General features: G+C 39.4%; 1 protein-coding gene across 5 annotated transcripts in view; it reads right to left on the minus strand.

The window, feature by feature from the left end:
* LOC145772340 (unconventional myosin-Ie-like) overlaps positions 1 to 26,105 on the minus strand; it is a 46,328-nt gene that overhangs the window by 2,659 nt on the left and 17,564 nt on the right. For 3 of the 5 annotated variants that reach the window (XM_082584216.1, XM_082584214.1, XM_082584218.1), the window contains 24 exons: positions 25,771 to 25,860; positions 25,012 to 25,167; positions 24,279 to 24,395; positions 22,670 to 22,832; positions 21,293 to 21,415; positions 21,066 to 21,179; positions 20,158 to 20,302; positions 19,885 to 20,017; positions 16,488 to 16,658; positions 14,321 to 14,454; positions 13,733 to 13,852; positions 12,948 to 13,059; positions 12,657 to 12,826; positions 11,628 to 11,772; positions 11,274 to 11,396; positions 10,666 to 10,827; positions 10,382 to 10,527; positions 9,152 to 9,301; positions 8,644 to 8,792; positions 7,456 to 7,680; positions 4,733 to 4,903; positions 854 to 986; positions 668 to 773; positions 220 to 298 (listed from right to left, as the gene is read on the minus strand). In XM_082584216.1, coding sequence (XP_082440342.1) covers positions 220 to 298; positions 668 to 773; positions 854 to 986; positions 4,733 to 4,903; positions 7,456 to 7,680; positions 8,644 to 8,792; positions 9,152 to 9,301; positions 10,382 to 10,527; positions 10,666 to 10,827; positions 11,274 to 11,396; positions 11,628 to 11,772; positions 12,657 to 12,826; positions 12,948 to 13,059; positions 13,733 to 13,852; positions 14,321 to 14,454; positions 16,488 to 16,658; positions 19,885 to 20,017; positions 20,158 to 20,302; positions 21,066 to 21,179; positions 21,293 to 21,415; positions 22,670 to 22,832; positions 24,279 to 24,395; positions 25,012 to 25,167; positions 25,771 to 25,860 — 3,337 coding nt within the window. The remainder of the gene's footprint in view (positions 1 to 219; positions 299 to 667; positions 774 to 853; positions 987 to 4,732; positions 4,904 to 7,455; positions 7,681 to 8,643; positions 8,793 to 9,151; positions 9,302 to 10,381; positions 10,528 to 10,665; positions 10,828 to 11,273; positions 11,397 to 11,627; positions 11,773 to 12,656; positions 12,827 to 12,947; positions 13,060 to 13,732; positions 13,853 to 14,320; positions 14,455 to 16,487; positions 16,659 to 19,884; positions 20,018 to 20,157; positions 20,303 to 21,065; positions 21,180 to 21,292; positions 21,416 to 22,669; positions 22,833 to 24,278; positions 24,396 to 25,011; positions 25,168 to 25,770; positions 25,861 to 26,105) is intronic. The other 2 variants (XM_082584215.1, XM_082584217.1) reach the window with 2 other exon arrangements.

Here is a 26,105-nt window from a genome sequence, read left to right on the forward strand (position 1 = left end):
CAAATGGTGTGTTTCGACATAGTACTTCGTCATAGCACATGACTAGGGAACTGTGTTCCGTTTATACAACATAACGGTTATACAACATAACGGTTATCTGTTTTTAATGGGTTGATTACTACCCTAACCAAGAATTGAACTATCGTCGCCTGCTCTCACTATTTGAAGCTACAGCAGACAAACAAAGTCAACAAGATAACCATGCAACAAAGAACTTGCCCTCCTTAACGATGTCTATGATTGCGTCAGAGGGGAAGCTGATCTCGTCCGTGTCCTGGGCGTCGTAGGCGTACAGCGCCTGCAATATAAACACTCAATGACCATGGTTGTTAATAAAACACTTACAAACATCAACACAACCACAAATAATATACTTAATATTCGAGGTGATGTCCACATATGCCGTCAGTAAATCAATTCTCCAGTAAGTTCACAGTTTTTCTCCATTCATAAATTTCTTCATCATTTATAGTTTTGTTTGGGAACCAATGGCTTGTTCATGGCAAATAAATCTCACAATTTTCGTTTCAATTGATACATCATCATCTTCAGATGTTGAAGAAGCGAAAACTTGATAAATATTGCAACGCAGCTTTATGTAAAGAATTAACAGACTGAATTCATGAGGGTTAGAATCTGAGTTAGGCTTGCGCATGAACGAACATACCTTGCATTTGGGAAGCGCTTTTGGTTTTGGTTGAGGCTTTGGCCTTGAGCCACCAGGGACTGGTCGGTTGCGTTGACTGCGTTGCTGTGACAATCGTCGTTGCATTCTGTCAAATCAAAACACAGAAATGTTGGCAACTTGCAAACATTTGCTTTGTAAAGTTCAAAACGATGTGCTAGGGCTTACCCGGCGGCTCCAGCATCCGGAGTTCTCATGAAATCTGCCATCTGATTGGTTGTGGTGCTTGGGGCACGTGCTCTGCTCTGCTGGCCCATCTGAGGTAGATTAGGCAGAGCACTGGTGGGTGACCGCTGCTCTCCTGGAATGCAAAGAAACTTCTCAAAAAGAAAGGAGAGCTGTAAATAGGGAAAGTTAATAAGTGAGCCAGCCAATACATTACAGGGTGAACAGAAAGTTCTTGGACTTTTTTTCATTTTATTATAAAACATATTAAATGTCACTTACATCAGATGTAGTTATTACTTCAAAAACCTTTCTACAGCCTGTTTCACTCTAAAAGGAGGATCATCAGAAGGTCCTTATTCAAATAGAAAATCATAGTCTATAATGCAGGGCTTCCCAAACTGGGGGTCGCGACCCCCTAAGGGGTCGCGCAACGAACTTCTGGGGTCGCAGAAAGTATACCAATTTGCACAAGGTAGGCTAATGCAAGGTAGGCTAATGACAGTTATTAATTAACTTTAAAGTCGCTCACTCAATAGGCTGCCCGCATTTTTCAAAATTTATGAGGTGACATGAGATCAGAGTTAAAAACTCTTTTACTGCATCGTGAAGTGAGGTGGCTTTCAAAAGTCAACGCTTTGAAATGGCTAGCCAATTAACGTTGAACACCGAAATCGTGATTTTTCCAACAGAATAAAATTCAGCCTTGGTCCACCATTTTCGCAATGACATCTAGCTTTTGAAATTATGCCAATTGTCAGATTTGATTGAAAAACTAAACGAAGTTAATTTGTCCCTCCTATGAGAAAACATCAATATTTTGCATGGAAATCTAAAATTGATGCGTTCATCAAAAAATTAAACAACTGGAAACAAAAATTTCAAAATGATTTATCTGAAATGTTCTTACTTCGTCTACCGTTCCAGCCTAAACAACATTGAAACCGCCTTGAGCCCTGCATTAACAAACACTGCGCCACGGCTGGACTCGCTTTGTTCACACTGAATAAATGCGTTTGCTTTTTTGTTTTGTTTCTTGTAAGCTGCCCATAGAGTTCGTTGTTATGGTCAAAAATAAATAAAAACAAACTGAACTAAAAACGATAAATTGTTAAATATCACAAACATTTCGCACTGTTCGTCGTTTTAATCGTAAGGGACCGCGAAGCATTTTAGGAGATTAAAAGGAGTCGCGAGCAAAAAAGTTTGAGAAGCCCTGTTCTATATTATAGAATATATTCCATTTGAATAAGGACCTTCAAGGCGAAACAGGTTGTAGAGGTTTAGAGAATAATAACTATATTTGATGTAATTTGCTCTGCTTGGCTTTTTGCTTGACATTGAGCATCTTTTGTAGTATTAATAGTATTTATTGTTGAATGTCACTTATATGCCTTTTAATATGCTAAATATCTTGCTAAACCCTCTAAAATTTAGGTCTCGTCGTCGTGGTCGTGTGAGCCTCTGGGCCGAAGATCTATCCTTTTACCACCCCAGATTCACAATGTTCTCGGACTACACTAAAAGGCTGTTAGAGAGCACCAAGTCTTTAATGGTTTCATCATCCATGACGGGCAGACTTTCCACTCCGTTAGGTGGCTTGAAGATGGTACAGTCATTGATGATGTGGTCTGCGGTCTGTTCCTCGGCACCACATTCACAGGAGGAGGAAGCCATTCCCCATTGGTGCATAGCTGAGCGGAAAAGCCCGACGCCGGTAAGGAGACGGTTGAGGCGCACCCATGCCTGTCTTTGTAGTGTTAAACCAATGGAGCGTGTGTCGGCGTCGGGTATGAACGAATAGAGTCTGGTTGTGCTTGACTTCCATTCAGAGTTCCATTTAAGGTCTGCCCAAGTAGCCGCAGAGATGTCTTGTTCATCAGCTTCGTTGATCAGAAGTTGAGCGGCTGGCACGAATGGGTGTCTTGATTTCAGTCGAGGGGGTGCTCGTTTGGGAGAGCAAAGATCTTGTGGTGGAGAAGGTGGTTAGGCTCCAGTGCCTGTCGACCGAGGGACAGAGTGGCTTCTTCGCGACTAAGCTCAGCGGGTTAGATGCCAGCGAGAATGGGGAGATTGTCCAATGGTGTGGGACGCAGGCATCTGGTCACTGTGCGTAGGGCGCTGTTTATGGCAGTGTCGATGTTACAGCAGTGAGCACTGCGGCACCAAACAGGTGCACAGTACTCTGCTAAAGAGTAGACAAGGGCTAAGGCAGCTATACGCAAAGTGTCAGCCCTCGCCCCCCAGCTGGAACCTGCCAGGCGTTTGAGTAGCACGGGATGACAGTTTTTTGCATAGTGGCACCAAATGGTGGCGGTATGTGAGCGATCTGTCCAGTGTCACCCCAAGATACCTTGGTTCCCGACAGAAGGACAGGGATTTTCCGTTGTGTTGAAATTTAGGTTTAATTGGAAGCATTAATTGTAAGGTCTAAAATGAGACAAAGAGAAGTCATCATTCAGCTCTTAAAAGTTGCCAAATCTACCGTTTACCACGTTGTGCATAGATTCATGGAACTTGGTACATCTGAAGATCATCCTAGGAGTGAAAGACCTCGCACTGTTCAAACAAAGAAAGTGGTTAAGTCTGTCAGAAAAGGTGAGGAGACAGCCAAACAGATTCATCCGTCAAATGGCCAAAGACATGAATGTGAGCAACACTTCAATGAGAACCATTGTGGAAAAGGATCTTTAGTTGTCTTACAAGATGAAAAAAATGGCAGTTCCTTACACCTCTCTGAAAGCAAAAGAGACTTGAAAGAGTGCAGACTCTTCTCAGAGAACTGAAGGCAGGCATGGGAGGGCAAGAGATTACTTTTTCAGACGAAAAACTCTTCACAATTGAAGCTCACTTCAATAACCAGAATGTCTTCTGTCATGGTGTGGGCCGCCATCTCCAAAACTTGAAAGGCTCTTTGATTTTCGTGAAACAAGGAGTTAAAATCAATTCAGATCGCTACATCAACGATATTTTGGTTCCAGTCCTTGAAGAGATGATGAAACACTACAAAGATCAGACCTTCACATTCCAACAAGATGGTGCAACATCCCACACCCCAAGAAAGACTCATGACTGGTGCTCACGTCATCTTCCAAGATTCTGGAGCAAGAAAATGTAGCCTCCTTCATCGTTTGATTTAAATCCCATGGACTTTTGTGTGTGGTCGTTATTGGAGGCAAAGGCCTGTTTCGTTGCTCACTCAAGTGTTGATGCTCTGAAGCAATCAGTCCTACGGAAATGGGTCAAAATACCCCAAGGATGAGCTACGTGCCTCGGTCTAAAACTTCCGACAAAGAATTGAGAGTTATCCAAGTGAAGAGCGGCCACATTGAAAATAAAGAAATTTATTCCTAGTATTGTAAGCTCTCATTGTGATACCTTTTCGATAAAATTGTATTTATTTTCTATTGATGAATCGTTGAAAAGTTGGTACAAGGACTTTCTGTTCACCCTGTACAACAAGTTGCTTTTAGTAATCAAACACAGCCACTACCACTACTATGTTGTAAAATGGAACCTGCCATATTATTCATTATGTAGTTTGCGGCAAAGACAATTAGCATTCGTTAGACATCTACTTGAGAAGCTTAGAAGTGATGACAGAGTCAGTTATAAATCACTCACAGCATGTTAAGTATTTGCAGCAAAGAAACTTCAAACACCCCAAAACAGCTTAAAGGCAATGGTTAGAAGCTATGTTGAAGTTATAAATTTCAGCATGCTACCTCTTCACCGCGTCATTAGTTCACCAAATCAAATTCTCAACAGAAATATTCAGGAATGTACATCACTGCAACTTCTGCAAGTGGCTTTATTTTGCGTCAACGTCTCTCACGTTCAACCAATCAAAACGTTTTCTGGCAATTCGCCAATACAACTTACCTGAACGTCCACGGCCTCTACTCGCGGGAGTAGCATAATTTTGGTGCGCTGGTGGTCTACCGCGGCCGGGGGCTGGCCCGTTGTGTCCCCTAATCTGAGGGCGAGGCTGGTTACCACTAGGCCTTGGGGCGGGGGCACGTTGGGGCTGCTGGTGTGAGACTATTGAAAACACTGCGGTTGTGAAATGGTTCGAAGATGGCAAGCAACGAACATGCAAGAAATGAAACAACAAAAAGTGTTAATATAAAACATTGCAAACTGAACCAGTATAATGAAGCCAGTAAGCCATATCCCTTCAAGCGGGAAGTGCATGCGAAAGGTTATATAACATTGATTGTTGAAACAAAACAAAGCATGCTGGACTAGGACAAGCGTCGGTGTTAAGCTCGGTGACGTGTTCCATAGTTGCTGAATCAATTCGTAGGTTTCATTACCAGATTCAATGGCAACAAAAAGATTAAAGACGTCCATGAACATAACTAAAAAGTTTTTTCAAACTAAGTCCTAAAAATGCAACTGAGAGAAATGAGAGGTGAGAAAAAAAAGGTCAATTTGGTGAAAATCAAGTTATTGTTATTTACTGTTACAAATACATATTCTACTAAACCGCGATGAGGTGTAGCAATATACTGTAAATGATTTAAAAATAGTACAAAATAATAGATTTTGGTTTCTACCTTCGGCTGACCTCAGGAACAGAAATTCTTAACCTCAAATTGTACATTTGAATATGATCAAAATCGAATGGAGTTTGCCTTTGCTGCGGCAGCTCCATTGCCGTTATTAACTACGCCAGAACAAGCTCATCATTTGTCTCAAAATAAACTTCGTGTTGTATCGTATTGCCACTGTTTTTAAGACCGTATATGGAAGGGAAAATCGGTCACCACATGATGGTGAGTGGACTGGTATGACTTAATTCAAAATAAATGTTCAATGAACCCGGATCATGCACGATGGTTGATATTAGGATTATTTGTTCGGATATAATTATAATTTAACAACTCAAAATGCAATTAAAGAGCACATCGCCTCTTGTGTCACGTGCACTGACAATGTCTCGATCGACCGATTCGAAATCATCTCTCGAGGCAGATCTGCGCACCCGACCAAGATCATGGAAGCCCTAAGAATCAAGCTTAATATACCGTCTTTCAACAGGCAGTTATTTGCCTGTGGATCGTCTTTCCATGTGCGTGTGTTCTAATTGTTGTCACATGCTTGTATTTTACACCTCTTGTGATTTGAATTTACTTGTAATCATTCTTGTATCACTTGTTGTGTTTGTGCCTTTCAGTCCGGAGTGTCGTTACAATTTTAGCGCATAGTCAGATTTATCTTATAATTCTGATTTTATGTATATTGCAAATATAAAGTAATTCCTGATGAGGACACAAGTACGTGTCGAAAACCATTGAATTTATTTTAATTATGTTGTATTTCTTTGTGTAATAAAATATGTTAAACCCGTTAAAGTTACTTTGTCTGTCTGTCTGTAATTCAACAAATAGAACTCTCTACCAAAGCTTTGTATAATTATAAGTCACGTAGCTCAGTGATCAACCGCTCGACTTTCTACACGAAGAAACCTAAAGCGGTTCGACTCTCGGGGTGTGCGCTTGAGCAACGCATTTTAGGAATGCTCTCCATTCAGCAGCAACTAGTAGATGGAAAAATTCCCAGGCAACAACATTTCAACAAAAAACGGAAACTTCACTCTGTCAATCTCGGCAACGGTCCTGCTTTAAAAGTCTCTACAAGTATGCGAAAAGTGGATGAAATAATTCGCAGACAACGACAAACAGAAACTTCAATCTTTCAATCTTGGAAACTGACCATGCGTCACAAGTTCAAACCCTCTGCAAGTATGTGAAACTGCCAGGAACATGCCGCTGTCGGAACCGATTTCGAACTCCAGGCCTGTTTCAATTTACTTCATATCAAAAAGTTTCAAGAAAGACGCTCGCAGTATCACGTGGTTGCTGCAGATTATAAATAAGCAAACGGGAGTTGTTTGTATGTGCTGACGCAATCCATTACTCGTGCTTCCATTGCATGATGCGGCTATCTTCAAGAAATGCAACTGAATTCACACACTTGAACTCACTCAACAAGCGAAAGGTACATGCGAAAGCCTTCACGGAAAATAATAAGCAGAAATTTTAATGACTTGAGTATGTATACCTTTGCCCTTAATTTCATCTCGATGAACACCCAACGTTTCAGTATTTACTGTAACTTTAAACTACAGTACAAAAACGTAGTTGCTTCAAATCGTAAGCTTTGTAATTTTTCGCATTTAATATTTTGTGAATAAACTGACTCGCAACTTACCATTACAGTTAGTCGATCCAGTGTAACCAGGGTTGTAGTTTTGTGGGTGGGCTGTTTTTTTTAAGTGAATAACTTCAAACAAACCCAAAAAAGTGATTGTCCATGCGTAACCTAACTGTATACTACCTACTACCATATGGTACTATAGTAGCCTACCACGTAAAGATAATTTCCATTAATTAAGTGCAACATGCGCAAGTAAATAATGATCGGAATAATAATGGAAGACAACAAATAAGCTGGAAAAACGTAAACCACTGCATACAGAGTTCAAGCTCTAGCACAATCGGCATATTCAAAGTTTGGGGAATAGTTTCAAGTAGGTATTTTCATTTGACATTAACGGTAGTTTTGTATGAATTCAAAACGTTTGCAAATGATCAACCTACCTCGACCCTGGTCAGTGTTGTAGGAGGATACGTTATGGGGGGGATGAGGGGCCTGCTGCCGTTGCTGCGAAGGAGGCGCGTGATGCGTGGGAGGCCCTCTACCCCCTCCTGGTGGTATACTAGGAGCAGTTCGTCGACTCTGTTGTTGTTGGGGTGCATAGCCTCCTCTGCTCTGGGGTGCACGGTTTCTTCCCCCATTTCTCATCACATTCCTAACTTCCGGTCCTGATGATAACAACAGATTTAAAGAGCGGAAACTAAACATTTCAAGGACTAGCCTACTGCTGTTTCATTCTGAAGAGCGGGTGCAAAGTAATAGAATATCAAAAGCAACGAATAGGTCATTGTACCAAGTTTTACATATTCAATGAAAATCTGCATTCTATTAAAGTTATCACCGATGAGCTTTTGTTTGTTTGTTAAACAAAAAAACATCGATGAGTTCATAACCTGTTGAAACTTTTTAGAAAGAAATGAATAGCTGCTATTGTTCATTGCAACGAGGCAATGGCGTCATCGGATGCAGCTGAAAAATATTGCAACTAGAGTTGTGCCGTTTTAAAGAAATAATTTGAAAACGAGTCTAATCACTCGAAATTAAATCAATGGGACCACAAATCTATTTTGTACATACCAAACCACTTATGACAATCAAATTTGTTGATTCGATAAAATGTTGAGATGATGTTAAGTCTTTACGCCCATTCGAGATACAATTTCATGACGTCGTACGAAGGAAAAACTTTTACTAGTTTTATGCGCCGTTGAGAGTAAAAAAGAAACACAGATGATACATATTGGATAAATGAGCCTCCTTCACAGTTTTAGAATCGAGCAACGCAAAACTGCTGAAATAAAACCTTTTGTTTGAGTGAAAGAATTAATGCGAGTAACAAGGTTAAAGGGTGCGAGTAAAAAGTCATGATTGAGATATTAAAACTGGTTGTCATTATTCTACATCAGTGTGACGTTAATATTAGCCTACTACTTCAAAAATCTACATCTTTGCTGACTGCGTAAAATTCGCAGTAAATGCGTTTCTTAACATTTTCAGTATCGGCCACAACATCGGCCAAATTTAGCCGAAACCGATTTAAAAAATGGCCGATATCGATATATCGGTACATCTCTAATTGGAACGCTTTTGACATCGTGAACAAAATTAACGCGTTAAGAGAAACAACTTACTTGAATTCTTAGGCAGCCCAGAGCCGACTGCAACATTAAGAAGTTTGCCGGATGGCTTTAAAGTTGGGACATCGCCCGTTCCGTGAGAGAAATTAATTTGTCTGGTGCCACCGCCCCCCCAACCCTCCTTCTTAACGGCAAAGTCAATCCTGAAACAAACTTATTGAAAATCAAACAAGTCCAAGAAGTTTGTTCAAAGATGCAAATTTTATTTCACAGTTTCCGCTAGTCTAAGCAATAGTGGCAACGAGTTCGAGAACACGTGCTTTGATGGTAGCAAACCGCTACTGCTTTCATGAAATAAAAAAGTGAAAAGATTGTTGAAGCAACACGTGTGTGTGACTAAAAACGTGCTTCTGCGGAAACGACTGCAGCACTACAGTATGAAAGTTGCGCAGGAACCAAACATCAACCGGTGTGGATCAAAACATGTAAAGTGGATTTCTAGCATCCTCTCCAGCTAACAAAATTAGAAGCGCAATAATTTGCTACCCGGTGGTGGTCTTACCTGTCATTGAAGTTGATGTCGAGTTTGCGCTTGGCCCTGGCCTCGTATTTCTTGGAAAGGACGTGAAGGAATTCAGTCTTGAACATCGACTCCAACACCGAGTCGTAGTCATTAGTCACGTGAACGACGAAGAAGTCGTCTTGGTATGGGCTGGAAGGTTCAATAAACGTTTAACAAAGTTATCTGTACGCGACTACAAAAACAAATAGAGAAAAACAACGCAAAATCTCGATTAAAAGCTTTATTACAACTCTGAAACCTGGAATATCTCAACAAAAATTAGTGCTTTTGAAATGTGGTGCTTCCGTAGAATGCAACGCATTTCATGGCTGGCAAAGAAAACAAATAAAGAAATTCTACACCAAGTGAACCAAACCAGATCTCTGTTAAAAAATATGAAAACCAGACAATATAAATTTCTCAGCCATGTAATAAGAAAGCAAAAACTGGAGCATCTCTCTTTAACTGATAAAATTTTTGGAAAGCGGGCACCTGGCAGACAAACTCATCTGAAACAATTTAACAAGACAGAAACAATCATCCATGCAACATATAATAGGAATATTTGGTCTAATAATTTATCTGAGGAGATCGATGCCTGGTTCAGGCAAGACAATTGAAGAAGAAGAATGCTGCACTGAGCTAGAAGTGAAACAAATGATTTTTTTTTCATATAAAAAAACATCTGCTATATTCTCAAAATGACAATGACCAAAACCACCAAACAAATTGAATTTGGAGAGTTGCCTCCAGTTTAGGCAACTAGCTACAGTTTATGTGGCCGTACCAAAAATTGCCATCTATCTCAAGAATCAACAGTCATAGAATTTTCAGATCTGTGTCTTCATATTCCTTGATCAAACAGAATATTTATAACAAATACTTTAAAAAATTGAATAACAAACAATAAATATTGAATAGAATTTGATAATAAATCACAGACAAGCAAAACAAAGTAACCTTATCTGGTTTAACATAAATGTATTACATATAAAAAAAAATTTTGTGTGTAATACATTATGTTACACCCAATAAGGTTACTTTAGCTTGTTTGTCTATGGTTCAACAAAGCAAACTCTCTATCAATGCTTTAAATATTTAATCATTGACAATAAAAACAGCGCGTTTTAAAACTAAAAATTAGAAACGATTAATTCAGCTTGTCACTTCAAACAATGAAAACCGATAATTTTTTTTTTATTGGAAACGTTCCTTCGTCACGATACCCACCTGGTGGAGACGGCTCGGATCTGTTCAAGGTCAATTTGTCGCTTCAAGACTTCTTTGATCTGACCCTTCTCAGGGCCTTTCTTGACCACCTCGCGACCGATCAAATAGATGTTCTTGGCGGATAGCATCAGATCTCGCTTTGTCGTCTGCATCAACACACCAGGGGCCATCATTGAAAAAACATGTACAATTGTATATAAATCATAAAAGGTGCATCGGAAGAGTATCGCGGGGTTTGCGCCATTGACATTTTTGTTCATATAACTCAAAATGAGGAACCTCACCTTAAACCTTCTGTCGTATTTGACAACGGTGTCAGCAAACTCTATCCTTTCTCGTTTCCCGGCAAACTGACGTAGTTCGGGGTGACTGTCCAGACCAATATAGTCGCCGACAAAGTTCCGGTTCAAACTGTTGCGTCGTCGTTCTTTCTTGCCGTAGACAACCTAATGATGAGTTGACAGTTACAACGCACGCAAGCCATGTGTCGACCAATTTCAACCTGTCAACTTCGTAGACACAACTATCATGAAATCTTGAAGTTCCATGATAAAATTGTACAAATGGTTCACTCTCTCGGTGGATTGACAGGAAGTGAAACATGGTCGCCAATTACTCAGCAGAAATGGAGCAAGAAAAATTGTCAAGAGGTACAGATAGCCCACCATATCACGGCCCTAGGCCATCTCTTACTGTTCTATCTTTTTTTTGTATAACACAGTTCGTGGATAGGCCATCTTAATTTCATAATGCTGTTCATAGTGAAAAGCCACCCATGAACGCCAACTAATGGAAAAGCGTGTGGTGAAACGTAAAGTTTTGTGGATTACAATCACTATCAGGTTTAACAACCTCACTTCGCCGTTGCTCAACGTTAACCAAACGTCATGACCTGGCAAGCTTCTTCCTTAATTTGTTGGTATTTCTTTCTTGCATTGAACTGACGAAACGCCTTCTGGATGACTCGAGCAAATCCATCGTACTTACGGTCTCTCATCTCTTCCAGTAAGAACAACTGTGATGTTCAAATGCATTGTTTCAACGTCATTTACCCATAAACATACACCAACTACAATCGCCTACATTTCTGCAACGTTACTAATTTAAGAAACTTTTGAATGCCCATCAGGGCTATTCACTTTTCCAGTAATGGCTGCAGAGCTCATTTCAATCCATCAGATGAGCAGGGCAGCCAATAGACAAATAAAAGTAAAAATGAACACATAAACCGCAATCCATCTGTCACCGATTCAGGGTTCTTGACGAAGAGTTTGGTTTTGCCGCACTGCCATTGGTCGGGATCCATGTTGACGCAATCCATGAGGTGCTTGATGCCCTGCCTCTCGTCCCCCCGCCACATTGGCCACGTCTCCGGGGTTAGTATAGCGTACCTGTGGTGGGAACAGCGGTTTTTATCGACGATAACAAGCATGAGCAAATGTTAGTTACGCAATTCAATTACGATTTTTATGAAACAAGCAAAAAAGAAATGCAAATACTGCATCTTTTCTCTGCTATTATGCGTACGCGTTTTCAGCAACACTTAGACCAAATTTGATACATCAAAACTTCAAGGAGTATGGAAAAATTGTTAAGTCAAAAACAAACAAACATAAAGTCAAAGATTTTAGTTTTGATTGAAATAAAAATTACCACAGTGAAGACTGGGGCCAGTCCAAGTCATTGAAAGACACATTTTTGATAGTGATGAAAAGTTTTGTTAGTTTTGTTACATCACAACCTTATAAAGTGTGCAAAAATTTGTATTGCTTTGACGCGGACCTACGACCTTCTTTGTAGGGCCATGCGTATAGCATAACAAAACCCGTTGATTGATAAGGGCAATCAATCTTACATTATGCTAAAGACCACAAGTTATACACGTCAATATTTGTGAACTACACAAGGGTATTGCGACCATCATCATTCAAATTAGGTTTTGTCCCCACTCGTGGCCGATTCTTTCCTTGCAGCGATTGCTTTCAGTTTTAGAATTTTTAATTCATGACAAACGGAAACAGATTTTATAACCTACCACGTAAAATGTAATGAACTTGGATATCCAGCATCATGCGGCTACACAATTTGATGTGACAGTGAAGCCTTATGAGACGAGTACAAAGTACAACCTTACAATTTTCTGATGACCATTTGGGTAATAGAAAGTTGCAACAGAAAATCAACAAAATACAGGACAAAAATGAATTGGATATCTCATATACAAGAACGAGAGTGCTTCCGGAAAGCATAATGCTGTATTTGCAAATGCACCTACCTTTGTAAAAACTTATGGAAGGGCCTTCTGTATGCGAAACCAGCTCGCCGCACACGCACATTTTCCTTCAGGCCGAGGTACTCAACCTGGTGCTTCACTCTGCTCTCCTCCCAATCATGAGGTTTCTTCGACTCGTTAGGTTTGATGCATCGGATGTAATGCGGAGAACACTAAAGCAAATGTTCTTTAAACGTGCAGTATGGTGATGGCAACAACAAGGACACCACACATTGGTTGCATTGTCACATGCTAACTAGCAATTGGCTCTGCAAGGTAAACCTCAATACGCACCTTCATGAGCGTGCTGACCAAAATGTTGCACTGTGTTTTAATCTTGGATGAAGCGGTGGTGGGCCTCTTCTGGGTGTTCGTGTTCTCAGGAAACAAACTCCTTATGAAGTCACTGAACACACATTGTTACACACATCAGTCGAAGTACGTGTGATGACGTTTGACCTTGTTGATCATAATCTACGTGAGAATTTTCCTACAAAAATGCCACCACGTTCTTGGCTAATAAAACTAACAGCGAAAAAGTTAAAAGAGGAACATCAAAAATTCAGGTGACACCGCAAATGTTTAGCATGTCATACAGCTGACGAAGCACTATAGTTACTACATCGAATCAACTTGGTGGAAACAGCATCAAAGAGTACTTGCATGACATATGACTTGTTTATGCCCAAGGAACTTTATGAGATAAAGAGAATATCAGATGGACGTGAAGTTTCCTTTCTGGCAACATACTCAAATAACCTGCTTTGGTGCAATAACGTCGAGGACATATTTCTTTAGAGAACATGCGGCAGGACAGACCGGTGATGTAACAACCTGACTTACGTGTACATGGCTGCATCGACTGAAACATCGATAAATCTCCGCGGTCTAACATTCTTGACAGCAGCCAGAAACCATACAAGAGGTTCATAGTTTGACCCCGTTCGTTGAAAGTGCAAAGAAATGTCTACTGGCAAGAAATTAATATTCACAAACGCTTGAACCACCCAGTGAGCTATTGGCTCAAATCGTAGCGAATTGAACTCCACCAAATTAGTTGGTGATGAATAAAAACGTACAATTCACTTTGCTGCATAAGCTCGACAAGATCTTTGAAGAGAACGTCGCGGTTCTTCTCACAAAATCCATCCACCTCGTAAGAGACTTTCCCGGCGTAATGGTGGATGATGAAGCCAGCGCTGTGAGATCAATGACAGATGGTCACATACAACTCAAGGACAGCATCAGTAAGATATAGACAATTTTTGCAACTTGTAATTTTTGTAAAAAAAATCTTGTAAGTTTCACAATAGAGTTTAACAGAAAGTCCGATTTGTTGTAATCCAAACAACAATGCAGCTAAATATAAGATTACATATTAAAAAGTTTTCTTCAATTGCAATTTAATCCCGTATATTCGCTTTGTGGTAGTCAATACATGTATTGATTCAAAACACCTACATAGTTAGAGCTACAAGAAATCAGCAGTCCATCATACAGTTTTAAGCGGAGACCGGTTATCTTTTTCAAATAATGACATGTAGACTTACTCTTATCAACTGGCGGCCATACAAAATAAAACAAATGTCTGTTCAATGAACATTACAAGAGAGCGTTTCATATCATCTATAATTTCAAACGTTGCATCGATCGCCCTCTTCACTCACCTGAAGCTTTGATAATGCTCATGTTGGCCCACCGCTCCGGTCAGCTTCCCGAGGAATTTTTGATCCGCGCCCTCACTGACCGCATGCATGGTTGCGCACGTATCGTCCAGCACGCACATGACGCCCACTGGCGACTAGCAATACAGACTGATATTAGACTCTAAGTGATGCCAGCAATAAATGCAGTGGGAAGGAAATCAACTGCGATAACTTGCTTACTCTGCCAGTACACTTACGATTGCTTGCTTAAATATAAGCGATGTAAATTAGTCGCTTGGAATATCACAGCAGAAGTCACAAATGGAAGCCACAGACGACAAACACAATAAAAGAAGCCAGCATGAAACTGTGTGCATTCAATCGAAAGCGGTGGTTAAGTTGTCCAACATTCGGTTTAGTGATTTCAAAACTTTAAACCAAATTCGTCATTCAGTTTTTCTCCACAAATTGTAAATCTGAAGTTTTTTTGACTTTTCCCACTCAGTCCGGGCATACGTTTGAATAAATAATCGTGCAGTGAAAACCAACAAGCTTTTGAGCGCTTGCTAGGCTTTGCTTGCATAATTTTACTCACTTTTTCACCTATCTGGAATTCCACAAAGTTATGATCTTAGATTATTTGCACGATTAGCTGCCGTGACCACCCGTAGGTGAAACGCGATTTGTTTTAGATTTTTTTGCTTTTCAGTCTTAGGGTTATGTTTCGCGCAGCAAGTTATTTCGATGAGCCAATGAACGACTTTCTTGCGCATTGTATTATCCAAACAAGAGAACTTATCCATTTTCACTAACCGGAGATCATCTGCTTATTAACCACAAACTGAGCAATCATTGGCCACTTTTCAGACGCAATGTTTCAAAATGTGGTTTTGCAAAATGAAATAATCAAGGTATATTTTGCGCCGTATCATCATATATTTTAAAGCAAAAAGTTTGAGGTATGGTTTGCTTTTGCAATGTACGTGTTCTTTAATGGTTGCTTCTAAATCTCTTCACAAACTCACTTTATCTTGCGTAGATGGCGATCGTCTTATAAAAAAAGATGAATAGTTTGTCTTGTTAGGGTGGAAAAAATGCGACAGCTTTTGCAGTTCTCTTTTAGGTACATGTATCTTAAGACTTCACGTAAGGTGCCGTTACAAGCATCACAATTTAAATATCTTGGTTGGACAGTCCATGAGAACGAAACGAGCGACAGAGAGGTGACATGCCAAACAGGATGGGGAGCGTGGAAGAAAATAACAGGAGTCATGTGTGACGGAAAGATGCCAGAAAAGCTGAAGGGGACACTTTATAAAGCGTTGGTAAGACCAGCAATGCTGTATGGGAATATGGGATGCAGACGGTAGCCCTGATGAAAACACAGGAAGGAAAAATGCAAGTGGCAAAAATGAAAATATTGCGATCGTCTTTGAGGTTGACAAAGAAGGACACAGTAAGAAATAAAATCATCAGAGAACGAATGCAAGTTGGAGAGCTGGAAGACAAGCTGAGACACGCCTTAATTGGCTGGGTCACGTCTTAAGGAGAGATGAAGATTATGTCGGATAAAGAAGACAATTAGAAGTTGGTAAAAAAAGCGAGGAAGGCCGAAAAGAAGATGGAGCGATAGAGTAACAGCAGATATGGAAATAGTGAGAGTAAAGGAGGAAGATGCTGCAGACAAAGTGACGTGGAGGACTGCATCGGCGACCCCACTTGATATGGGAATAAAGCCAGAAGAAGGTAAGGTACCGTAAAACCACAACTTTGCTGGGGTGGACAACTTTGTCCAAATTTTTGTGACTTCAAGTCTGACCACAAGATGATCTTCATGTTTTATTGGCTTTGCCTGCTAATGTTTGATACCGTCAATGATTGTTAGACATATCCAATAAAACATGAAGAACATATTGTGGTCAGATTTTAACTCACAAATTGTAGGCAAAGTTGTTCACCAGGGAAGAGTTATGCTGTTTTACGGTACAGCATAATAGCAGTCTACTGTAATAACTTTTCAGAATCCATTTAAGCTTCTGGAACTGTCCAAGCCATCCCGTTTGCCTGGTTTCGATGTCGACCAATTTCCCTGTATATGTTATCACTATGGTCACCACACATTTCTACCGTACATGAAACAATCCGTGGTTACGTTTCAAACCAATTGCCTTCATAATGAACATGTCACCTTGCTTTCAATGAGGTCGCAAACAATCTTGTTGTTGAAGTAGTCAATGGGAGTCCATCGGATACCTTCCTGGACATATTCCTCCTGTTCGGCTTTCAAGGTAAGTTCAATGAAGATTTGTTGCAATTTTTCATTGACGAAATTGATGCAAAACTGCTCGAAACCGTTTTTCTGCAACAAGAAGAAAGTAAAATCAGCGAATATCCTTGAAATACTTTGATGATCTTAATACGTGGTGACTTCTTATGAGAACTGGCAAAGCCCAGAAAACAATAATTTCATCATGAACCTATCAGTAATGAAGTTCCGCGTTTAAGGGACTTTTATGCCTGAATTAATGCAGCGTTGGCCGACATGTCTGTCGCGAGTAAAGTATAACTCTACTCAATCAACAATTATTTGTTACCATGACGTCGTGATGGGAAGTCAGACTTGATGGTGAAGCACGTCATCTTAGGGTAAACAGTTAGTGGCCATTCAAGCAACAGTGTCTCGACTAAACAAATAATGAAACCGAAAAGATGTATAAGTTCTTTTAAGTGGAAATAGCATTAATCTGCAAACAACCGGCGTTCTACCAATAGTGCGCTCCATATTTGCGATAGCGATGAACTTTCACAGAGAACCATCACAGAGAACTGTACAGAGGAGGATCAAGCCGTTGCGTGCGGGTGGCAACTGCGCAGTAACACCAGACCATGTGCGCAGTGTGATTTGATTTCTGCGCACTGGCAACGCTTCAAACTTAAAAGAAAGCTTTCAAGTTTAACTTCTATAGAACGTATCTGAGATCTGTTGAATTATTATAAATGCAATCAAAGTGCGGGGCTAAACAAAAAGATTATCAGAGTCAAAAAGCGACCAAACCAAATTAAAAAATGGTGGTAAATTTTTTTCTGGAGGCAAGCCCTCAGTTCCCAGCCTATATTTATATTTTCACATAAATCAACTTTTATACAATCCATTCCTACTTACAATATTTCTTTGTTTGGAGGAAGCTGGGTGCCTCCAGTTTTAATTTCTAGATCCGCTACTGAGTGGTGGTTAAATCTGTCTGTTTGTTTTCTGGTACTTTGTATCAATCAAAATATTTCAAAAATTACAACGACATGCTCCATGTGCCATCTATGTGATTTTCTTTGTGCTTCACTCATTGCTTTCATTCTTAAATGAGAAGAGTATCAAGTTTTATCGAGCCGATCGCAATATATTGTATCGACTTGTGATTGTGCTCAAATGTATTTTGGCTATTTTTGTGCCGATACTGTTTATGTACAACTGTATGCCTTTACTTTTGCGCATTTTTTTATTATTCGAATAATTGCAAAAATTCAGTCTTTCTTGCCTAATGCAAATAAACAACTAAACGTACAATAATAATTAAAGCATCAGAAGTAATGTTTGAATTAAGTTTGCAATTTGTTCGTGCTCTTTGGTATTGCTTCTAACAATCCACTAAGTTCGCGACCCACTTGCAACTTTGCAACCGCAGCCGTAAAATGTCAATGCTCAATGAAAAAAGTTATTGCGCACTGGAACATTTTCTTAGAGGGAACACTGGGTGGAGTATTGACATGGCGTCATCAACGAAGTCACAATTCCTCTTAGAAAAAATATTGTGACATTTAATTATTATCAATTAATTTCATTAATAAACCAACTACTGAAATATCCGAAATACTGTAATTTAGAACGAAGAGCTTAGTTATAGCTAGACCAGTAGTTCTCAACCGGTGGGCCATGGAAAGATTTTGAGGTGGGCCACAGACCTATTTAAAAATTTGCCAGAGTTAGTGAAAAATTTAGTTTCATTTGTGTTACTATAGTTAATTTTACACTTGTGTGTTTTGTTTGGTTGCTTTGACTGTGCCAACAATGAATGGTGCTGCTGTAATCTGCTGCAGAATGGTAATTTCCATTCTAATTATGGAAATAATAATTTTGGTGGCGTGATGTAATCAATGCCGTCTGTTGCATAATATACGAATGTTGATTTTAAGCAACTATAACAGTGTGGTTCTTATAGGGAGCCATTTGGCTCCGTAAGGAGAAATTGTTAACTAAAAGGGAGGAATAATCGTGTTGAAAGGAATTAGGAAGAAATATAAATCAAATGTAAATTTATCTGAATAATCTATTGAAATGGTTAATTTATTTATAACTGAGCACATAGTTTTAGATCAACGTCAAATTTTTACAACACTTTATGATGTAATAGACCACTTTGTGATTAAAATCAAGTCTGTCTGTCTGTCTATAGTTACAGAAAGTCATCTCTTTACCAAAATTGTAAAATCAAGTCATAGCCAAACTGAAAGCGGTAGCCTACTGAAATTTGTGCAGATCTGTTTTTAGTATTTTTTTATGAATTATTGAGGGGAGAAATTGACAATAGTTGTGTCTTTCAAATAAGGAATACCGCATTAATATTCAAAACCACTGCAACTACAAGTTGGTCAATAACGTTCAGGAGCACGCATCTCATCGATGCACGGTATAATCTGTTTTGGAACATTTTCTGCTATTTTTAAATCTATTTTGCAGTATTTTTCTTGCATAAACAATTAATGGTCCATAAGAATTTTTGTGCAACGAAAATGGGCCACGAAAGAAAAAAGGTTGAGAACCACTGAGCTAGACCATTCGCATCAAGAATTTTTGCAACAGATTTACCTTTATTTTCCGTATGCACTTAGCATAACTCATATGCGTGTTATTCACGCTTAATGGGATAAATGAACGATTGTTTAAGCAGAAAACAATCAAAAGTTAAAATCGCGTTTTTACTTTTGTATTAGAATTGTTACGCTTTTGCATTTCTAATCTGACAAAATCTCGCTGGTGGATATGGCGCTAACGGAAAGCGCGTTGTTGATCGGATATGTATTTGTAATCTGCAGGTCACTGCAGCACAAGGGGTTTACTAACCAATCAAAAGGCACGATTTAAGTCAGCTGATTGCAGTTATATGACTCTTGCACGTGAGAAAGAAAATTAAGCGAACGCTTCGCAGTCGGCAGCGTAGCCTAGTGGTTTGAAGGTTAAGGAAATAGTCATTTCGATGTTGAGTGTTCGATTACCAACCCTGCCATATTTTTTTTTTTGCATTACCTAACAAAGTTCAAAGCAAGAATCAACTCTCTGGTTGAGTTCTAGAAGGGTTACAATGCTGTAGTGAGCTGGTTCATAGGGAAAACTGTCCTATGTTAAAGCGTCTACCGATTAAAATACTCCACAGTCCACATCTGTTGCAGCGACGTGCAGATTACAAATACGCTGACCTAATACGTCAAAGAGCCAACAAATCAAATACATTTCTTATGGTTATTCAACACGGAGTTACGTTGTGCTCAGCAAATGCACAATCGGGACAACAAACGAATACTGAAAAGCAAACCTGGAAGATTTCAAACCCGTAGATGTCCAGGACGCCGATGTTGAATTCATCATAATCCTTACGAATCGCCGTGTTCACCGACTGCACCAAGAAGTCGAAGAGACGTGAATGAAGAGCTTTTGAGAGAGCGTCTCTGAGACAACAACGTGGTTGGTAGTAACTCCAAAAAGATGACCACAACATTCGAACAGTGCCACGTGACCGTTGCTAGCCGCTTCGTTGACGGTATTCACTTTAGTGGCTATTTGAAGTAATATGAAAGTGAAGAGTCACCTGGTGGAAGCGGCTTGTTCTACGTTCAAGGTCACATTAATGGTTTCGCTCTTCCCTCCCCACTTGCTGTCCATAATGCGGCTTGTCAGTTTGGTGCGTAGATCGTCCTGACTGACGCCGAGTAAGTAAGAAGGATACGCAAGGACTGCAAAGCCAGAAGCAAGGACATGTATTACCGGTTCCCTGGCATGCCACGTAAATGTGCAAATACTGTTGCGTTTATGTGCAGTATTATTGTAAATCTATGTCAAATTAGTTCCCAAGACTATTTTTTTAATTATAAAAAAAAAGTAATTCACACTACACATAGTTTTTTTTGCAAGAGAATAAACGCTCTCTGTTACATAACCAAACTTTTATTTTAGAATTTTTCAAGTTAGTTAGGCTAATACCCAAGTTGAATGGTAGCTTGATTTAATGTACAGCTGTCGCCTGTCTGAATTCGCAAAACACTGGATGGAGAATTATTTGTAAGAAGCAGTAATGGAATGAATAAATCGCGCTATGAAGCATTTTGCATAGTTGCCCTTTGAGTTAGTTTTGTTAGCATCAGTGAAGACATTCTGAGGGTTTGCCCGAGCCATTTGTGCAATTTGCAAAACGTCTAATCATTGTGTGCGTTACGTTGTTATTTTGTTATGACATCAGAAAAAAATTACCAAATGAGCAACAATGGAACAAAGCGAACATGACATTACGCTTTTTTGAACAGTTTTGTGCAATCAAAATTCGTCTTGTCCCTTGATAAGACGGTGTTGTTTTTGATTAGCGCATGTCTACGCTTTGACGCATGCTACATATCTGTACAAACAGTTGTGAGAACAACGACTGTTGAAGGCTCATAAAGCATGCGTCAAAGCGTAGACATGTCATTTCTCATGATGGTACCGCAGTTAGTGTATACGTACAATCTTCATTTTCCACTGCTGCATAGTTTCCACTCTCGATGAAGCTTATGTTGCCAAGATGCAAGATGCTCGAAGTGATTTGCAGCACATATTGTTGTACATCACCTGGGAGACCTGGTGATCAAGGGGTTTCACGGGATTATTCAAGTTTCACGAAATACAATTCTATAAAGCCATATGGCGATGGGATAAACATTGAAAAGACAGGTATCGAATTGGCAACTCACCGATGACTTGCATGGATTCCATGGTCTCTTCAAAGTCCTTCTGATCGTTCATTCCATCCACGGTGTAGCAACCGCTCTGGTTTAAGTAAAAGTAATACTCCGGACTTGCTATTCCAAGTTGTTCTAAAATATTTATGCATGGAATAAATCATTGAGAATGAATCAATAAGTTTAATTTGTTTGCGAGCACAGAGCTGCACAAAGCTAACGACAACGTACATCGACAAACATTATTGAATAAACAGTTATTAAGCACATGACCAATGTAATGAATTCCTTGTATTGAATGGAATGCAATGCAGAGCTCCAAATATAGCCGATGCATTGGTGAAACGGCATCATATTACAACATACATACAACTCATCAATTGGTTGCTCAAATGCTCAACCTCCTAGCATCAATCCACACGCAATCGTCGGCCACCTTGTTGTCACTTCGGCACAAGATGCACAAATATGCCACAAGAAGGAATTATGATGAAGCAGTTGATACTTTCATATATGTACATTGTTTGTTGAAAGAAATTTCTCGAAAGCTATATTTGCAAACCAGAAACACCGACCTATCTTTGACAGGTAGGTTTGCTATCAAATACTATGCATTCTGTATCACGGTGCAAACGCTTTTGAAAGCATGTCAGCTTATTGGCAATGATGACATGCTAAGTCTATTAAACCTGAACAGAAGCTTTGAATTGTTGTAGACGTAATGGACATCACTCTACCAGCCAACACAAGTGTCAAGCTCATGCCATTCGTCGTTAGGGCTTTGGAGGTGGTCTATTCTTTTACCATTCCAGTTGACTGACGCTTCGTCGGACTAAACCGAGAAGGCTACAAGAGAGCAGCCTATGTTTGGTCAAACCAAAGAAGACGCGATTCTTCGGCTTCATTTGATGGACAGAAGACGATACAATATTTGATGATCAATACTGTCTGATGTGTATCAGCGTCACACTCGCAGGAAGATGCCACTCTCCGTTTGTGTACGTTCAAGCGGAAAGGCCCAGCACTCGTGTGAAGGTTATTCTGGTCATGAAACTTGGCTTGATCTACAAATTGGGACACCGAAACCCAACTTTTCCGAAAGTAAACGCAATGAAATCCAGCTACTGTACTTTACATCAGAAACCACGATTATCTTAACTTGGCGGTTTGCATTGCCAAAACTATAGGTATATAAATGCGGAATGGCCCGTTTCGGTGAGTCCGATCCCTTAAAGGGGGATTTTTTTAATTTTTTTTTTAAATTATCGGGTACCGTAGCCTAATTATCATTGCCGTTTTAGGGTTTGGGGTTAGGGTTAAGGGTTAGAGGTTAGGAACTCACCGAATTGGACTCACCGAATAGTAGCAGACCCTACAAATGTGCCATACCTTTCAGTTCTTGATTAGCACCAGATAGCAGCTGATAAAATATGTGGAAGTTCCTTTCGTTCTGATTCTGAGCGACCACTCGTGACTTTTCAAGCAAGAAATTCGATATTTTACCCCCATCAGGCTCTCCACCACGACTGAATTGAATTTCAAAATATTTTCCCTGAAATAAAAATAAATCAGAAGTGAATGGTTTGAAAAGTATATTTAAAAAAAATGTTGGCCAAAGCGGCCAAACAATCGCGCAAGGTTGCCAGAGAGACCCAAAAAACTTTCCAGCCAAAATCAGATTTCAAACCAACCCAAATGCAAGCCACAGATCTAACACGTACTTGAAACAACAAAAATGTTCAATAAAGCAGGTTTCGTTCATAAAATATCACTAATTCTCCATAATCATGTGTCAACTTTTCATGAAAAAAATACGGCAGCGAGCGAATGAACGAACAACGAACTCACCCAACTGTGGTCTAAGATATCTTATACCTGACAGTCTGTTTATTATCGACTATATTGTATTTATGTTCGCCCTCAGCACTCAATAATTCACTGGCAAAAGCAGTGTTTCAAACGCATTTGAATTAAAATTCACCATGGGCAAAAAACAGCCTAGATTTTAGAAAGCTATTTTTTAATGAAAAATGCAACAACAATACCGAACAAATATCAATTTCAAAAAGAGTCTGAAAAATCGCAACAAGCCAAACTGAAAAATAAAACACCAGCCAAGGTCAAAAGGAGACCAATTTGATGGGAAGACAATGAACTGGCAACCCTTCCATCCAGAAAGATCAAAGACTCTGTGGAAATTAAAAAAAGAAAAATCGACAACAAACCAAATAGAAAAAAGGCCAATCATATGCAATTATGCATAGTTGCATACTAACAGATAGGGCTTAAACCTCGAGTGTTGAAACGTTCGCATTAAAGCTAGTCTAGTAGACGTATAAATACGTCTTCAGCGCGCAAAAAAGTTAACAATGACGTAATATTACGTCCCTCACGGTCTAAGTGTTCAACATAGATAATACACCGCGTAGAGTAGACTGAGCATGCCATGAAGAGTTTGCATTTCCAAACCGTATACGTGAAGCTTAATCAGGGCAGTTTGCAACATTGACATTTCGGCACACAAGTTGATGTAAGAATTATACCACGACATGCATAAAACACAAAGGACAAAATTAGTTAAAGTGTTTATTGATAAAACGTTTCTTTCCCCAGCAACAGTGACTTGATTTTCAAACGTGACGTTGTTTCAAAATTGAAAGCATTTGGTCTTTGACCTATCATTGCATGCGTGAGTTTCCACGATGAAGAGTATAAAAAATTGCTGAAACAAAATCCTTAGAAACAGCGGCTTGTGCCTTTTTCTTTCCAATATGCCAAACAGTAGCATGACTACAAGAAAGCATCACTTCCTGCATAGGCTACACTTGCGTGGCAACTAATAACATTTGAAAACAATAACCACAGTCACAACACACTCAAAGACGTTAGTATTAAAAAAATTCAATGTAAAAAGATAAAAGCATGATGTGTAAACAAAACAATATCTGTCTTTCGATAGGAAAGTTTTTAAACTGTTCCATAGAAATATATAACTTACAAATCGGCTGCTGTTGTTATTTCGAACGGTTTTCGCATTCCCAAATGCTTCCAACAAAGGATTGCTCTTAAGGATAATGTCTTTAACATGCTGTACTCTTGTTCCTCCACCAGACACCTGAACACCCAGGAATACTTTTAAAGTTTTAAAAGCAACACAGCGTTCGCTATAGCTTTTTACCCAACAAAATGAATCATAAACGTTTTAGCGCTACCATATTCACTATGCGGGTCTGCTACTATTCGGTGAGTTCCTAACCTCTAACCCCTAACCCTAAAACGGCAACGATAATTAGGCTACGGTACCCGATAATTAAAAAAAAAAAAAAATTGAAAAAATCACCGAATATAGATCGGACTCACCAAAACGGGCCATTCCGTCACTATGCAGTGCCAGACATTGCAAAAACTCCATCTCGAGATGTTGAAAGTCAACTCAAAACCATACCCATGCACAGCATTAGTAATTGGAGTCGTTTTCTTAGACTAGTTTATTCAAACGACATTTATAAGCAATTGAAATCGCGTTGGAAAATAAGTTCACCAGTCCATCAGTCAATGAGCTGAGCAGTGAGCACATGTAAGAACACTTGAGGTGCAGATCGAAGTAAATGAAGCAAATGATTGCAGAACATTTAGCAACCTACAGAAAATGATGAAAAACAACAGAGCATTATCATTGTATGAAATACTTCACATAAAATTCGAAGTGGAGGAATGCAAGTGCAACAAACCTTAGAAACATAAGCCATTATAAACTTAGCAGCGACGGTCTTCCCAGCGCCCGACTCTCCACTTATGATGACGCATTGATTCTCCATGTCGATCAACATATTCCTGTACATATCGTCGGCGAGAGCGTATATGTGAGGAGGATTTTCATATGGAGCCTGGAGGTAACAAGTAGGTGCTTAAAATCGGGACTTAAGAAGTCAGGTGATTATCATTCTGTAGTTTAGAATATCTCGTCGAGATGCTGAAACCGAAATTTCATCATGTCAAGTAATCCCAATTCAAAGTAGCATATCACTTTGTACGCCATGAGACAATCTACCACTTAGCCAAGTAAAAACTGTGACAAGTTTATAATCGTACTTCCTTTTCCGTCTATGCGTTTTAGAAGTAAAGTGACGTCATAGTCTATTTCAACCATACGATCGTGACATCATAGCTACCATGAACGAAACGTTTCTGATAAACAGCCGAGTTAGTGATTGGTGTCATGTATGATGTTGGTCACATATGCAGCGTAAGCGGTTTAGAATTAAAAGATCCTTTCTCGGTCACATGCCTGAAATAACACTCTGCATGATCATGAAAGAAAAAACATGTTAACCACTCCATTGGCTACATATAATAGTTTGTTTTAATAATAATTAAACAGGTTGAAATAGCCCAATAATTCGTTTTATATACCGTACACACAATGGCGCATTGCCTTCAACCGTCAATATGAGGAACATTATGATGACACACGTGCAGAGTATACTCACAGCCCCTTGGTATAACTCTACTTCCCGGTCGGTAAAGTACGGCATTTGTTTAAATGGATTAATAGAGACCAGCACTGGACCAATGTATGTCTGATATAATTGATTGAAAAATTGAACAACAAAATGATGACATTGGCACTCAGCATGAGTCGCAATGTTTGTGTATCGAAATGCTTACACTTTTGTGATATAAGATTCAGATAAAAAAATCTTCAATTATCTAATGGTAACATAATTTCTTGAAGCACGGTGTAAAAAATATTTGTGTTGCATTATATTCAAGAATGATCTCATGCAAGAAGTCCCTGGTTAAATAACGCCGGCACATCAACATA

This window comes from Aplidium turbinatum, chromosome 6 (assembly GCF_918807975.1).
Source record: "Aplidium turbinatum chromosome 6, kaAplTurb1.1, whole genome shotgun sequence".
Classification (NCBI taxonomy): Eukaryota; Metazoa; Chordata; class Ascidiacea; order Aplousobranchia; family Polyclinidae; genus Aplidium; species Aplidium turbinatum.